This window comes from Rattus norvegicus, chromosome 8 (assembly GCF_036323735.1).
Source record: "Rattus norvegicus strain BN/NHsdMcwi chromosome 8, GRCr8, whole genome shotgun sequence".
Classification (NCBI taxonomy): Eukaryota; Metazoa; Chordata; class Mammalia; order Rodentia; family Muridae; genus Rattus; species Rattus norvegicus.
In genome coordinates, this window is record NC_086026.1 from 108423259 (window position 1) to 108439714 (window position 16456).

A 16456-nucleotide genomic window follows, 5' to 3' on the forward strand; every position below is an offset into this window, starting at 1 on the left:
AGTAGAGCAGTGGGCGGGGTCTCGTCGAGCCCGGAAGGCAGTAGGAGGCTGGGCGCCTGGCATGAGGGTGCGGGAGCCCGGTGGGCGCGGCCGCGACAGCTGCTGACTACGTCGTGGGATCGGGAGCCGGTGGCGGCGCGCGGAGCAGGTGAGCGCGGGAGGCGGTGCTGGAAGCTTCGGCGGGCGCATCTAGCTCGGCTCGACCGAGCGGACTCCGAAATGCGTGGTGCCCAGGCCTCGGTCGGCAGACACCAAACCGCGGTGGCCTCAGGTCAAGAGGGAACGGGTGCAGGGCGGCTACCTGCAGCAGCGGACCCTTCGGTGCCTCGGCGCAGTGTTCAGGGCGCGATCCGGAGTTCTGGGGCTTCGGACCTCTCCGAGTCTTGAAGCCGCTGCTGATTGCGTCCCTGGCGGCCTTGGCCGAAATACCCCCGGGAGATGAGAACCGCCTACACGAACCTCCCGGGTTGCAGGGGGCCGAGCTAACCTCGCAGTAAGTGCTAGGTGGACAGGAGCTCTTGAGAGCAGTCTGCTGCAGCATCCTTGCTGGCTGTAGCTAATTCCTTCATGGAGGTTTGGGGACAAATTTATTCCTGAACAGCTCTACTGTTGCAGTAAGCTGAACTCGAGTTGCTTAAAGAAGAAGCCTGTTATCTTACTTAAACGACCAGAGTAGGATTCTGTAGTCTCTTCGTAGAATTCTGTAGTTTCTCTCCTGCAAAGGCTGACTTGGAAACCTGTCTCGGGTATGTAATGAATTGGTTCAATGAAACCCAGCGAAATCACGTTTTACTCAAGGGGGAAGATGGTGGGACAGGGAGTTGAATTGTTTTACTGTTTAACTATCTAACGTTTCATTCAATCTGTCATCTGTGACAGCGTGTAAACACAAGTCTGAAAATTGCCTTGCACTGCAACCAATGCTCATGTAAATTCTATTGTGGGTGGTGTTACTGACTGGTGACGTCATCATAATTAAATTAGATACACACCGTTTCTGAAATACTGAATGAATGTTTAGAAATACAATTTCTAGTAAAAATCATCTCCATGGGGTCTGAGTACTTAGCAGGTCATTAGTCATCTGGAGATTGTTACTCTGCTATATAAGGTTTTATGCTAAAAGCAGACCTGTGCAAGTCATGATGAGGCTTAGGACAGAGTGGCAAGCGCTGGGGTCTGACTTTAGGTCAGAATGCAGGCATGAAACAAGTGAAAATCGAAAGGTATAATATGGATTATATTGACCACAGCCAAAGTAATTTAAGAAAAAAAGACAGTTGGGCTAAGAGAGCAACTCCAGTGACTTTTAAGGCACTGAACTTGAAATGTGTAAGATCACAAGTCACAAGACCTTTGGAACTTCTGGAAAAAAAAAAAAACAGAAAAGCAAAACTTGTTGTGAAACAGAACCCTTGTAGAGGTGTTCTGAATGTGTTCTTAAATGTTATGAGATTCGATGGGATCTTGTGGAAAAATGCTCTTCACACTCAGGGCCCTCTGTGCCTGTGGCCTCGTTGGGGAGTTGAACAGATCAGGAACAGCAATGGGGTGTCACTTAAAGAGGCCTCTGTTACTTTGCTATCTCCGTGATGAGGGAGAGAGTCAGCTGAAGTGAGCTCGTTGGTTTCGTTAGGGCCTTTCATGGTTGAAATTGTAGGCCTGGGTTGTACCAAGGTTTAGTCCTCGTATAGAAAGCACTTTTAAAAGTTTCTTCTTGACAGCGGCACAGGCTTCCGTGCTTTGTAGCCTTTCAGAAGCCATGAGCGCTGTTAAAAGATTTTACAGTCCTTTTCAAAAAGAGGTTTAGGTCTTTGGGGGCTGGAGAGACAGAGGTTAGGGGGGCACTAGTGCTTTTCAGAACAGAGCCTCAGAGGCTCACAATCACCTGCAACTCGAGTTGTAGGGCATCTGCTATCCTCGCATGGCCTCCGTGGGCACCTGGGCACCTGTACTCGAGTGCGTGCGTGTTTGTGTCTCTCTCTCTCTCTCTCTCTCTCTCTCTCTCTGTGTGTGTGTGTGTGTGTGTAGATGCCAGGTAAATGCATATTTTATTTCTGCGAACTTTGGTTATGCTGTTGTACACACACACACACACACACACACACACACAATGGTAGAAATAATAACAAATCTTATTTTTCTAAAGTCTGGCTTAAGAACAGTGGATACTTGGACAGGGAAAACTGAGAATGCTTGCTAACTTTCACCAAGGTATCCTTTCTCTTATTTGACCATATCTACAGGAAAAAAAACAAACAAAAACATAGAAACTAATTTTGTATTGATTTGTGAATTTGTGTTTTGCCAGTTTGATATACACAGTTATAAGTAGAATTTGCCAGTTCGTTGCTTACTCTGACCATTTTATATAAGTTTCTCCTAAGATTGTGCACCCTAAATTATTGGAGAGCAGAACATCACTAATTCCTAAGGAGTCTGTGAATAATTGTGCATATATCAATATCTCTTGATTGTTTCAAGTGTTTTTTTAAAGATAAAATGCCATCTTGGCTTTTTCTGTTTTTTGTTTGTTTGTTTGTTTGTTTGTTCTTTTGGATATTCAAGACAGGGTTTCTCTGTGTGGCTCTTGCTTGTCCTGGAACTCACTCGGTAGACCAGGCTGGCTTTGCACTCACAGAGATCTACCTGCCTCAGCCTCCCAAGTGCTGGGGTTAAAGGTGTGAGCCACTGCTACTGGCATAATCTTTTTTTTTAAACTTCCCTTTCAACTCACCATAGAAGGCTCACTGTGTCTTTTATTTAATTTACTTTTTTATTTATTTGATGTTTTGTTTTATTTGATTATTTGTTTTGTTGAGACAGTCTCACTCTAGCTCTGGCTATCATGGAACTCAGTATGTAGACCAAGCTGACCTCAAACTCATGGAGATCCGCCTGCTTCTGCCTCACACGTACTGCGATCAAAGGCGTGTGCTACCATACCGAATGACCCAGTGTCCATTGTGCTTCGATCAGAAAAGGTTAAAATTAAGGTGATCCTACGTGTCATCTTTACGAAAAAGTTACTTTTATATTATGTGTGTGTATGTGTGGAGGGGAGGGATGTGTGCACGCACCGGAGTGCAGGTGCCCTTGGAGTCTTAAGAGGACATTGGGGGGGCTGGGGATTTAGCTCAGTGGTAGAGCGCTTACCTAGGAAGCGCAAGGCCCTGGGTTCGGTCCCCAGCTCCGAAAAAAAAAAAAAAGAAAAAAGAAAAAAAAAAAAAAAGAGGACATTGGGGCTTCCTACTGCATGAGTCACAGGTGGTTGGTAGCTGCCTGACTTGGGTGGGAGGAACTGAACTAGTGTCCTCTAGAAGAGCAGTTCGTGTTCTTAACCACTAAGCCATCTCTCCAACCCCGTGCTTTATTTAGTGCCTCTTAGTAATGTTCGGAGCTCTTTACAAAATACATCAACTTTCTCAGGTTTGAGTGGAGACCTTTCTAGAACACTCTTAAAAGTTCTGTAGCAAGGGTTGGGGATTTAGCTCAGCGGTAGAGCGCTTGCCTAGCAAGCGCAAGGCCCTGGGTTCAGTCCCCAGCTCCGGAAAAAAAAAAAGAAAAGAAAAAAAAAAGTTCTGTAGCAAAATTCGAGTGACATCCCTCCATCCTCTCTGATATCCAGCAGCTATAGTACGTCACTGGGTGTGTGCTATTGCTAGACGTAGAAACCTGTCTCTAATAGTTCTGAAACGATTTGTGGCACCTGACTTTTTCCAGCAGAAGGGGTTGACAGTCTCCCCTTATTAGCAAGGGGAAAACACCCATGGACATGCAGGCGGGGAAGACACTTATTGAGGAGGGTGTTAAAACTGGAGCACGTCTTGGAAGCAAAACACAGCCAAGTCTGTAAAAGCATTGCAGGAGTGGCTGCCCACTGTAGCTTCCCCATCTGCAGCTCCTGTGCGTGTTAGCAAACGTACGCTTCTGAGTAGTTCCCTAGCACCCCAGCCTTCTCTGTGTAGTGTTTGCGTAGGCGCCCTTCCGGCTCACGGAATTTAACAAACACTGGAACAGTGCCCTCATTGCTTGGTCCCCGTCTCTGCTTCAAGATGAGACGCTGCTGGAGAACTGAATGAGGCCTGTTGCTGTGGACTTGCTGGCTTAAGTAAACGAGCGGGTAAACTTTGCTCTCACAGAACAGGCTAGCATATTCTTAGCTACTTCACACACATTCATGATCTCCCTGGAGGAAAATGATTTTAATTATGTGTTAGCCTTCTAAAATATACTATAAGGGTTGGGTTTCAAACCTCGCCCTGAATATTGAAGCTGCCCTTGTGTTTGCTTTGGAGTTTCACTTACTCACTGGGTAGAGCTGTTTGTCTCCTGCCTCAAAGCCCTGGGGCTTCCTGTGCTCCAGGCAAGACACCTGGGACTGGGATGGTTCCTTAGGCTCTTACAAGCTCTGCTATGATGTAATATTCAAGACAAACTAGAATCTATGCCCCCGTTTTAACGAACTATTTTTAAGAAATTATAAATGCTTGCCTGGATTTAATCCCAGCACTTTGGAGACAGAGGCAGTTGGATCTGTGAGAAGTTCGAGGCCAGCGTGGTCTGCAGAGTGAGTTAAGGACAGTCAGACCCACCCTGTCTCCAAAAAAAAAAAAGTTTTTAATTAGTAAATAAATAAATTGTAAATGTTTAACATAGAAAAAATGAATTGGCTGATCTGTATGCCCAGCCCTCTCTGAAAACAAAAGACGTCTTCTACCGGACATAAGTGCAGCTTCATCAGAACACACGAGCAATTTATGAAAGAAAGGATTGCAAAGTTTAAAAAAAAAAAAAAAGCCTTTGTAGCTGTCTTTGCTGCTTCCAACCTGTCTGTGCTGCGTTTCTGCTTTTCTCTCTTCTGGCTGCTAATTGGATGGCAGGCTGTTGCTAACCATGGCGTCTGGAGATGACAGTCCTATCTTTGAAGATGATGAAAGGTAAATGTCTTGATTTGCAATAAAAATGGCCCTAGAAAGTTTGGGGGTTGTTAGGATCGGCCTGAAGAGGTCTGCGTCTCTTGGGGACACGTTCTCTGTCACCACAGAGGAGGATGGTGAGCGGATGTGGCCACCTGTGTGGATGTGGCCACCGTCAATGTGGTGTCCTCTTCCAGAGACCCTCCTCAGCACAGAAGTCTTAGCAACCCCTCGAAGATGGTTTAGAGCAGACAGAGTAAGAGCTTAGAACGGGCAGAGAGGAAGATTCCAGAGAACAGTGTTGCAGCCAGAGTCCTCTGTTTACAGCATTCTCCTCTTGACATTTACTGTCACCGTGGCCCTTGCTTAAACTTTGGGGGCTCTGTACCTCATGGAGAGCGGTGTGATTTAGTGACAAACTGGCTCACCGAGAGCACCAGCCAGCCACAGGCAGCTGTGACCCCCGCTACTGCAGTAAACATGGCTGCACAAAGCTTATCATCTGTATCCATATCAAACTTCCCACAGTTTTTGAATGATAAATCAGGACACCTTTTTTTTAATGTTGTTGTTAAATTCCCAGTCATTGGTTCTGAAAAGTTTGAAGAATTCTTATCTGGGCTTTTTTTTTCTTTTTTTTAAGAAGTGGTCATAGAGACTTTCACTGACCTTTCCCTGTACTGGACTAGCCCAGCCCAGCACAACGTGCTGTCCGGGATTAACTGTTACAGTCTTAATCTTATTAGTATTTAGGTGACTTTGGGATTATTAGACTGTACCTGTCATAGCTGCCTCTTGAGGGAAGAACCAGAGAGAGAGAGAACAGTTGCATGTGCTGTGAGTAGGGTGCCTGGGAACATTACTCTATCATCTCATCACTTTAGGGCCCTGAAAACCTGGTGTTTTCATGGTGGAAGGATTCGTTAAACATTCTCTTAACTGTTTTTTGGCCCATTTTAATGGCTGTTTTGTTCCTCTAGCCCTCTCTGTAGCCTGGAAAAAATGACAGATCTCGTAGCTGTTTGGGACGTAGCATTAAGTGACGGAGTGCACAAGATTGAATTTGAGCATGGGACCACGTCAGGCAAACGAGTTGTGTACGTGGATGGGAAGGTAGGAGAGCACGTGTGACTTTGTAAAAACACGACAGCGAAGCTTGGTTTTGTCTATGTAGACGGCTTATATAAAGCAATCCAGTGGCCATGACAGAATTTTACATGGACTTTAACTTCTAACATCTAAACTTAGAACCCTGTGAAACCTGGACAAGAAGTAATAAATAAATGAATAGTATTGCCCTTTGAACGCTCTGAATTTTTTTTACATTATTTTTAAAATTAAATACTAATTTTCCTCTGTGTTTATTAAAACTTTGTGTATTATCATCTAGGAAGAGATAAGAAGAGAGTGGATGTTCAAATTGGTGGGCAAAGAAACGTTCTTTGTCGGAGCTGCAAAGACCAAAGCCACCATAAATATAGACGCCATAAGTGGCTTCGCCTATGAGTACACACTGGAGATCGACGGGAAGAGCCTCAAGAAGTACATGGAGAACCGATCTAAGACCACCAACACCTGGGTATTGCACTTGGACGGCGAGGAACTGAGAGTTGTTCTGGGTAAGTCAGGGCTGTTTCTGCAGAACCTTCTAGCCACTGTGATGCCCTGCTCTCCTGACCTGTGGGTACTTTCCTAAGCGAGGGAGAGGGTCTTCACTTAGCCCAGTGGGTTTCTCGTGTGGTGTCTTAATGGCAGGTTTGATAAGGGTGGATTTGAAGATTATAATCCTGGGTTTAAGAAGTATCTATCCAGACATCTACTGTTTGGTATTTTTCTTTATAAATAAAAAAGCAGTTAGAACTTTAAGAATCCCCGGGGAGGACAATAATATTCTGCAGGAAATAGTAGGGTAGGGTTCCGTGAGATCAGAGCCCTCAAAGCTCAGTTGAAAATGAGCTTTTTAAGCGGTAACCTTCTCAGCCGGGTGATGGTAGAGCGTGCCTTTAGCTCTGTGAGGGTAGCCTAGTCTACAGAGCAAGTTTCAGAACAGCCAGAGCTACACAGAGAAATCCTGTCTTAAAAAGAAAAAAAAAAAAAAAAAAAACAACAGCAAGAAAAGCACCCTTTTGTTATTCCAGTGCCCCCATTTCCTTCTCACATAACTAATCGAAAATGGTCTAATAAATCACTTTAGTTCTTTATTTAGGTCATGTTTGTTAACTGACTTTCAAAAGGAAGACAGTCTACCAGGTATTGAGGGTGCACAGACAAAAGGAACTTTGAGCATGGCTTGGTGGTCTGCATTCTAGCTGGGCGCTAGCAATAGGGTTTTTATTTGTCTGAATTTGATTTGATTTGGTTTTGGATGAAAAATGTTTGTCAACTAATAAGTCACACAAAAAACCCAAAGCCAGGAATGGTGGCTCATATTGGATGTCCCATTGCTTCAGAGACTGAGAAAAGAGACTAAGACCAGAAGGTTGAGGCCAGTCTGGGCTACAGAGTGAGACTGTGTCCTTTTACAAGAACAGAGGGGGAGGGGTGAATAAATAATGACTTACTGTAAAATATCAGTTTGGTTTGTGGTGCTTCCGTGTTTTCTGTAAAGTGATATCCAGCGGAAGAATCGTCACATTTAGGTTCTGTTGGAATTTCCCTCTGACAAAACCAACTTAGAGTTCGCTGGTGTCCTGATGCACACACAGGGTTCATTGTTCAGCACTGACAACGGTGTTAGTCAGGGTTCCCTAGAGGAATAGAACTAATAGGGTGCCTGTGTGTGCGTGCGTGCGTGCGTGTGTGTGTGTGTGTGTGTGTGTCTGTCTGTCTGTCTGTCTGTCTGACTGTCTGTCTAAAGACCTATCAGACAGGCTTATTGCTATGGTCTGGGTATTCCAGTCATGGTGGCCTCACACTGGCGAGGGTGAAAACTCAGTTCATCCCATGAGTCTGGTGCCTTAGCAGCATCAACCTGGCACTGAAGGCCTGGAGGGGGCTTGGAGAGCCACAGTGGAAGGCTGATGAAGCTGGGTTCTGATATCAGTGAAGGAAGATGCAGCAGCAGCAGCAGCAGCAGCAGCAGCAGCAGCAGCAGGGTAGATGTGCCTATCTGGAAGGCAGGCAGACTGAAAGCGAAGCTTCCTTTCCATCAGGAGCTGCCACTGGCAGGTGCTGCCCACATTTAGCAGGGATCTTTCCACTTCACCTGAACATTCACAGACGTGCCCTGTGGCTAACCTTCTAGTGGATTCCAGATCCAGACAAGTCGACAGCCAGGATTAAACATTACAACAATCATTAATGCTTAACGCCTCGACCAGTCATTCGGCTGTTGCCAAATAGTAATACTTGGACTGTTTTCCTTCTTTGCTTCCTGTCTAGATGTTTTCTAGCAAGGCACTCCCAGTCACCTAGCTTTTGGGTGGCAGAGACCTACATTTCATGTGGGAAACACAGGGTAGCTTTGTTAGTCCGTTAGTCTCCGACCTTCAAACTGCTGACTTGTTTCCAATTTTAAGTCCTTGTTAATACTAAGATAGAAACAAATTGATTTGTCGTAGTACATTGCAATTACCACTTTCATTGGTGCTTAAAATATCCCTTTTGGGGACGGGGGGCTTTATGTATGTGTGTTTATTTGTTTTGACTGCTCCATCTCTTCTGGCCTGGTGTTCACCGTGTCTCCCAGGCTGGTTGTAAACATTTCTCTGGCCTTTTGCCCCGACTCCCAAGTGCTTAGATTTTGTGTGAGCCACAAAAAAATGTGCTGTTTTGAACCCTTGGGGAGCTTGTTAGAGTGGTTCCTGACTCCCTCTGGCATATTCCTATTGGGCTTTGCCAGCTACCTCCAGCCTCCTTCCTCCGACATTATAAGATGAATTGTATTGATCATTTGTGCCAACACTTGGATATTGAAGAAAAAATTATTTCAACATTTCAATGTAATTTGACCACATACTAAGAGTGTTCTCTCATTTCCTGATTTTCAGTGAGCAGAACAAAGAAATTAGGTTGGTGATGGATGATGGGTGGATGGATGGTGGGTGGATGGATGGTGGGTAGATGGATGATGGGTGGATGGTGGATGGATGATGGATGATGAGGTGGATGGATGGTGGATGGATGGATAGTGGATGGTGGATGGATGATGGGTGGATGGTGGATGGATGGATGGATGATGGGTAGATGGATGGTGGGTGGATGGATGGTGGATGGTGGATGGATGATGGGTGGATGGTGGATGGATGGATGGATGATGGGTAGATGGATGGTGGGTGGATGGATGGTGGATGGATGATGAGGTGGATGGATGATGAGGTGGATGGATGATGAGGTGGATGGATGATGAGGTGGGTGGATGGATGGATGGTGGATGGTGGGTGGATGGATGGTGGATGGATGATGAGGTGGATGGATGGTGGATGGATGGATGGTGGATGGATGGATGGTGGATGGTGGATGGATGGATGGATGATGGGTAGATGGATGGTGGGTGGATGGATGGTGGATGGTGGATGGATGATGGGTGGATGGTGGATGGATGGATGGATGATGGGTAGATGGATGGTGGGTGGATGGATGGTGGATGGATGATGAGGTGGATGGATGATGAGGTGGATGGATGATGAGGTGGGTGGATGGATGGATGGATGGTGGATGGTGGGTGGATGGATGGATATAAAAGATAGGGAACAGGGTGGTAATAGGGTAGGGAAGAAAGTAGACAGGATAGTGACAGATCTTTTCTGGTTTTGTTTTGTGTTTTGAGACAGGGTCTCTCTGTAGCCATGGCTAGCCTGGAAGTTAATATGTAGACCAGGCTGGACTTGAACTCATAGATCCTCCTGCCTCTGAGGGAACTTTTCTTTGAGGTGTCTTCTGAGGTCATAATGGTACTTGGTAGGAGACGTTGAGGAGTATAGGTTTTACTTAATCTTATCTAACACCTTTCCCCACACTTAGAATCCTCCCTTTCAAGGACACATGGGATGATAGAATTACAGTATCACATACCTTACTTGCTTTTTGACAAATTGTGGACATATATAATAATTCCATTAGCAGTGCTGCCACCGTGAACATAATCACCATCAATACTTTCACACTGTTTCTGCACCACTTTCTAATTTTCTAGTTGTTCTGTGCTCTCTCTGCTCTCCTCCTGCCAACCCTCACTTACACGGAAATCAAGTCGTTATGTTTCTGCTTCTGTCTGGTCACTGTGACGCCTGAATCTTCTGTCAGCATTCCTGAAGAAGGGCTCATGGAAACAGTATTTTGAATTTTTGTATACTGATAGTCTTGCAGCTTTTGTTTTTGGTGTGCGTGCGCATACACACACACACACACACGCACACGCACACATACACACACACACACACAAGTTTAAAAGTCAGTTTGACTCCATGTAATATTCTCAGATTCTCAGTTTACATTTTCTTTCAGGAATTTTAGGTACTTCAGGTTGAATTTGAAATGTCCCAGACAGCTCAACCTATTGGGCGGCGGGTCTAGCTGGCGGGTGTATGTCTGCAGGAGCAGGGCTTGGGGATGTGCGGCCAACCTGCTCTCCGCTGAACTCTGCTTTTAGGCCCACCAAGGTGTAACACAGTTGCTTCCTGCCCCTACTACTGAGCAGCACAGCCATGCTTTCCCTGCCATTATGGGTTGCTTCTCCTCAAGCAACAGCCAGAATAACTCTCTCTCTCCTGTGTTATCTCGGTCAGAGCAAGAGAGGAGCGAGTGACACAGACACAGCCTCATGTGCAGGAAGTGTTGCGAGAACTCTGAGCCTTTAACCATGCAGGTTGTTCTTATTTTATCCCTTTTTGTGAAGGCCAGTAATTTTACTAGAATAGTAAATCCTGTGTTGTGTGAATGTTGGGTGATTCAGTATATAGTCAAGAAATTAGAAAGCTGTTTCTGTTTATAACCTATGTCTATTACTCAAAATTACTCCATTTCCATATTTGAACTTCATTTTTATGTATAGTCCTTATGGGATTTCTTGTTGGCTTTCTCTTACTTAACTTACTTTGGTTTTTTAAGACAGGGCTTCTTCTGTAGTCCTGGAAACCACTCTGTAAACCAGGCTGGCCTTGAACTCAGAGATCTGCCTGCCTCTGCCTCCTGAGTGCTGGGACTAAAGGCGTGTGTCACCACCACACCCAACCTAGCTTTCTCTTTCTTTTTTTTTTTTTTTCTTTTTTTTTTCTTTTTCTTTTTTCTTTTTTTCGGAGCTGGGGACCGAACCCAGGGCTTGCTAGGCAAGCGCTCTACCACTGAGCTAAATCCCCAACCCCCTAGCTTTCTCTTTCTTGTGCAAAGTATGTGTGTATTATTTACACGTCCTCCCATTTTCTTATGTGAGCATTTTTCTCACATTCTCCGTTGCTTGGGTTCCATCATATGCATGTTGGTGTTTTTCCTGCATGTGCACCCCATGCACTACTCCAGAGGTCAGAAGAGGGCACTGGGTCCCCTGGAACTGGAGGTACAGACAGTTGTGAGCTACAGCGTAAATGCTGAGAATCAAACCCTAGTCTTCTGGAAGAGCAACCAGTGCTTGTAACCACTGAGCCATCCCACCTGCCCCTTCCCTCCTTTTCACCCTTGGGTTAGTTCTTCCCTGCTGGAGAGCAGATCCCAGCCTCTTAGAGCATGGCTGCCTAGGGTTTATTCTCATGGATGCAATAGTTCAGCCAGTCTTGTGACTCTTTCTCCCCACTTACTGAAGCTTCATTTGTTCTATCCATCTTTCTGAATGTCACCATGATGTGGTCAGGGATGCAGTGACTGACTTCATCCCAACACTTACTAGTGGGAATTTTAGTTGTGAGAGGTTTATAGCAGTGGTTCTCAGCCCGTTTGTTGCAACCCCTTGGGAGGTTTGCATCTCAGATATTTACAGTACAATTCATAACAGTGTAAGTACAGTTATGAAATAGCAACAGACACTTTGACCCTTGGGTATCCCTACAACATGAGGAACTATGTTAAAGGGTTGCAGCAGTAGGAAGGTTGAGACCCCTGGTTAGAGAGCTAATGTGTGTGAATATGCTCACCTTCGTTTCTGTCGTCAGTGTTGAGACAGCCCCGCAGTGCAGTGCTGGCTTGTTATTATAACATTGCTTACATATATCCACGGTCTTTTCACTCGTTCACATTTTGAAAATTTGTATTCCAATGTAATCTGTTTTTACTTCATGGCTCTGGATTAGTCACGTTCCTCATGGGCATGTCAGCAAACCCTTCTAGCTAATTTAGATAATCCAAACACGTGTGCGTTTCAGTAATAGACTGATTGCCAGTTCTCACTACGGCTGTCACTGATCTTAGTGCTGGGTGGTCAGCTACATATTGTGATTGGGTTTCCCTGCCTCTGACCATTTGCAAACCACATTCAGACAGCCTCTGGGGTGAGCTGCTGCTTCCCCCCCCCCCATCACATTTAGCCTTCCTCAGAGGCTTCCTGCAGTTCAAATGAGGTGCCCGTCAGGCTCAGGATGTAGCGAGAAGACAAGCCCCTTTAGCTTGTGCCCCTACAGCAGGTAGCCTTCCAGACTTACACCTTCAGCTGGACCCTCAGACCCGACGCCTGGGCATAGCTTTGTTCTTGGATCCCAGTGCCCGTGCAGGTCACAAACATAGGCTCTCTCTCTGCTTCCTCATCTGGTTCCTGTGACCACAGTCTTCCAACCCATTCTTAGGACACCTGCGTTGACAGGCATTACTGGGGACTGCCCCTGCTGTGAGCTGTGGAAGCAAACTACTGCCTGAGGATACCGCAGTGACCTTGTGCTCCCCAGGTCCCCAACTGTAGAGTCCGCATGTGTGAAGTTTCTCCTCATCTAGGAGTGTGTGCCACCATCCGGTAGCTCTGTCCATGCATGGGACAGTTGTCTAGTCACATCCCCCACGACCATTTGAACTTATTAAATCACATTTCCTATGAATAAGGTCCTCCTCATTCCCTCATTCATTTGTAACCTCTTTTACAAAGATTGCCCTTCAGAATTTGTTTCATTTAATCAAACTTTTTAACCATATTCTGATGGGACTGTGACCTTCTTAAAGGATTAAAGGACTTAAATTTTTTTTATGAACCGAGTTTCTTCAAATTTTGAAAGTTCCAAAGTATTGAGTTTTAGAATATTATTGTGGTTTATACTTTACCCAACTTTACAACAGAAGTTAACCTGAAGTACAGAATTATAACCTGAATTTCCTGTTGCTTTTACAGAAAAAGACACTATGGATGTATGGTGCAATGGTCAGAGGATGGAGACAGCGGTGAGTCGCCTTCAGTTCCGCATCCTGGAGCTTTTCTTTAAAAATAATACAGAGGGGAGGGTGGGGAGGGCGAGATCTACAGAGAACGCTCGTCAGGTGAACTGTCAGACAAGTACAGGGACCTACGTTAGGATTCCCAGTGCCATGTGAAAGCTAGACATGATCTCTCTCTCTCTCTCTCTCTCTCTCTCTCTCTCTCTCTCTCTCTCTCTCTCTCTCTCTCATACACACACACACACACAGCCAGAGGAAATGACTCCATGGTTAAGAGAACTTGCTGCTCTTGCAGAGGACAGGTTCAATTCCCAGCACCCACACGGTGGCTCACAACCATCCACACCTCCAGTTCCAGGTGATCCAGTGCCCTTTTCTCACCTGTGCTGGCACCAGGCACACATCTGGTAATACACACAGGCAGACACATAAAATTTAAAAGTCTAAAGAAATGTTCCTTTTGTGTAGCTCTGGCTGTCTTGGGACTTGCTTTGTAGACCAGGCTGGCCTTGAACTCACAGAAATCCGACTGCCTCTGCCTCCCAAGTGCTGGGGTGGAAGGTGTGTGCCACCGTACCAGACTTCTCAAGTAAACTTTTTTTTTCTTTTTTTTTTTTTTTGGTTCTTTTTTTCGGAGCTGGGGACCGAACCCAGGGCCTTGCGCTTCCTAGGCAAGCGCTCTACCACTGAGCTAAATCCCCAACCCCTCAAGTAAACTTTTAAATGAAATTGGATTTTAAAACAATAAATCAAAGCTAGGGTTGTAGCTCACCAGCAGCACAGTCACTCAGCACAGGTGAGCCTCGATTCCACCCTCGGCACTGCAAAACTGACAATAGAAAGGTAGGTTCCCAGAGATCGTTGTGGGTGCCATTTGTACAGAGTAATGGGTTTCAGTTACAAGTGTGGTAGGGTAAAATAATGTCTGTCTGTGATGTGCTCGTTACCAGTGACTGGCAGGAAGCTAGCTCTCTGTAGCCCCACTGCCTGCTTACAGTGGTGGAGCCCTGTGGACAGCTTCCCCACCTTAGCCTGCCCCCTTCTGTGCACACGCACAGGCTGCCCACCCATCCTATGCAGCACACATTTTCACCCCAGCATCACCACTAACGTGTGTGCAGTTGCCAAGAAGCAGGGATTGATTGTGTTAGCAACCCTTGCTGGGCCGTCCAAAGGCTTCTGCCAAGGCTCAGTACAAAGTGCTCCAGGACATGCCTGGGCCACGCATATCACACATCCCCTAAAGACCATCTGCTGGGGCAGCTCAGAGCCCAGAACGAGCTTCCTCTGCAGCCCAAGTGCTGTTGCTTAGAGAGCGTGGACTCCTGGCTAGCTCACGCTGCCCATCTCTGTGATGCTCAGATGTGCAGTTGGGACCCCGGGCCTCATGCTAAGAGGGCCTCCAGCACTGAGTCACAGTTGCAGTCCATGGAGACGAGGTTCAAGTCTGATGGTACTTCCCTTGCTCTCTGGCACAATTCATTTCTGTCCTCCAAGCTCCTGCTCTTTATCTCTAGTACCGTTCCATAGAAATACATGAGCCGTAAGTATGAAACTTGTATGTAATTTCCCCTTTCCTAGAAATAGCACTAAAGGGAAGGTGAAGGTGGGTTAATTTTAATGTTTAATTTAAACCAGTATATCCAGAGTGTCGCAAGGACTCATGATGGTGCAAGCCTTCCTTTAATCCCAGCACTCAGGAGGCAGAGACAGGCAGATCTCTGTAAATTCAAGGCCAACCTGGTCAGAACTGGGTGGTTCCCAGGACTGTCAGGGCTGTCAATACAGAGTGGTTACGCTGGGTGTCCGTTAACCTTAAACCTGGAGGGAGCTGGTTCTCTAGTGGGAACCCTTCCGTCCTTGACTTGATGGGCCTTCAGCAAGTTGTTAAATTTGTTGCTCTTCAATTCCAGTCTATAAAATGGGTACAATAACGACACTTGTGGCAGCTGTTGTAAAGACAGTTGAGATACTGAGAATAAGCTGAGAATGGTGCAGAAAAGTAGCGCAGAGAACTGTGTATCGATTTGCTCACCATTTTTAGTTTTGCAAACATTGTCTATACTGTGGACACAGAACTTTCTTCTCCTGAAACTTAAGATCCCTCAAACCACAGGGCTCTAAACATAATCTCTCGCTCTAATTTTGCAGAGTTTGACCAGTACTTTATTTTAAACTTTTATCTTTTTATTTTTACTTTATGTCCATTGGTGTTTTGACTGCATGTACATGTGTGTAAGGATGTCAGATCCCCTGGAGCAGGATTCACAGACAGTTGTGAGCTGCCGTGAGGGTCCTCTGGGAGAGTAGTCAATGCTCTTAACTACTGAGCCATCTTTCCAACCCCTTGACTGGGACTTTAAGATGCTACTGATCAGACAAAGAGCTTTCTGCGTCACTGACTTCCTCCTTCGCTGTCCTAGGGCGAGTTTGTAGATGACGGGACTGAAACACACTTCAGCGTGGGGAACCACGACTGTTACATAAAGGCCGTCAGCAGCGGGAAGAGGAGAGAAGGGATCATCCACACGCTCATTGTGGATAACAGGGAAATCCCAGAGCTCACTCAGTGACGCTGTCTTAGTGAGTTCTGAGCTGAAGAGGTGACCTCAGGACCCGCCCATGGCTGCGGTAATTAAATGTGCTCACGGTGTACATATTGGTAGATTTAGTCTGCAATGTTGTTATTTTTATCTTTTGTTACTTGAAACTGTAATATTCTAATGGTCAAGAAAAAAGAAACATGGACTCATAAAAATTTATTTTTTAACTAATGTAAAAATGTTTCTAACTCAAATGGAAAATAAAATGTGGACCAAAACCACTCACATCGCACAACAGTAACCTTGACTATAGTAAACACTGTAAAATAAAATGGTGCTGCTGGTCGTGCCCACAGTGGGTGTGGTTTCGTGTGTTTCGAGCCTGTACAGCTAGGTTGGCCTGTCATTTGAAGCAATTGATGTAGTCAGAGAAAACAAGAAGCATTTTTCTGCCTGAAAGCATGAAAAAACTCAATGATATCTTAAGAGAATTTAATGTAGGTGCTGAAGAGATGGCTCAGCAGTTGGGTATCTGTGCTGCTCTTGCAAAGGACCTGGGTTTAATTCCCAGCATTCATGTGGCAGCTCACGACTATCTATATTTCTAGCCCCAGGGGATCTAACACCCTTTTTTGGCCTCCATGGATGTCAGACATGCAATATGGTACACATTCATACATTAGGACAAAACAGTCATACACGCAAAAT

The 16456-nt window shown here is 45.6% G+C and overlaps 1 protein-coding gene across 5 annotated transcripts in view; it reads left to right on the forward strand.

Annotated features, from left to right (window-relative positions):
* Faim (Fas apoptotic inhibitory molecule) overlaps positions 1 to 16456 on the forward strand; it is a 22107-nt gene continuing 5651 nt past the window's right edge. Inside the window, exons 1-6 of one of the 5 annotated variants that reach the window (XM_002729959.6) lie at positions 3 to 148; positions 4884 to 4940; positions 5900 to 6032; positions 6310 to 6538; positions 13162 to 13211; positions 15629 to 16103. In XM_002729959.6, coding sequence (XP_002730005.1) covers positions 4897 to 4940; positions 5900 to 6032; positions 6310 to 6538; positions 13162 to 13211; positions 15629 to 15778 — 606 coding nt within the window. In that variant the 5' untranslated portion in view covers positions 3 to 148; positions 4884 to 4896 and the 3' untranslated portion in view covers positions 15779 to 16103. Of the gene's footprint in view, positions 747 to 4883; positions 4941 to 5899; positions 6033 to 6309; positions 6539 to 13161; positions 13212 to 15628; positions 16104 to 16456 lie in introns of those variants that run through there. The other 4 variants (XM_006243611.5, XM_017596121.3, NM_080895.2 and 1 more) reach the window with 4 other exon arrangements.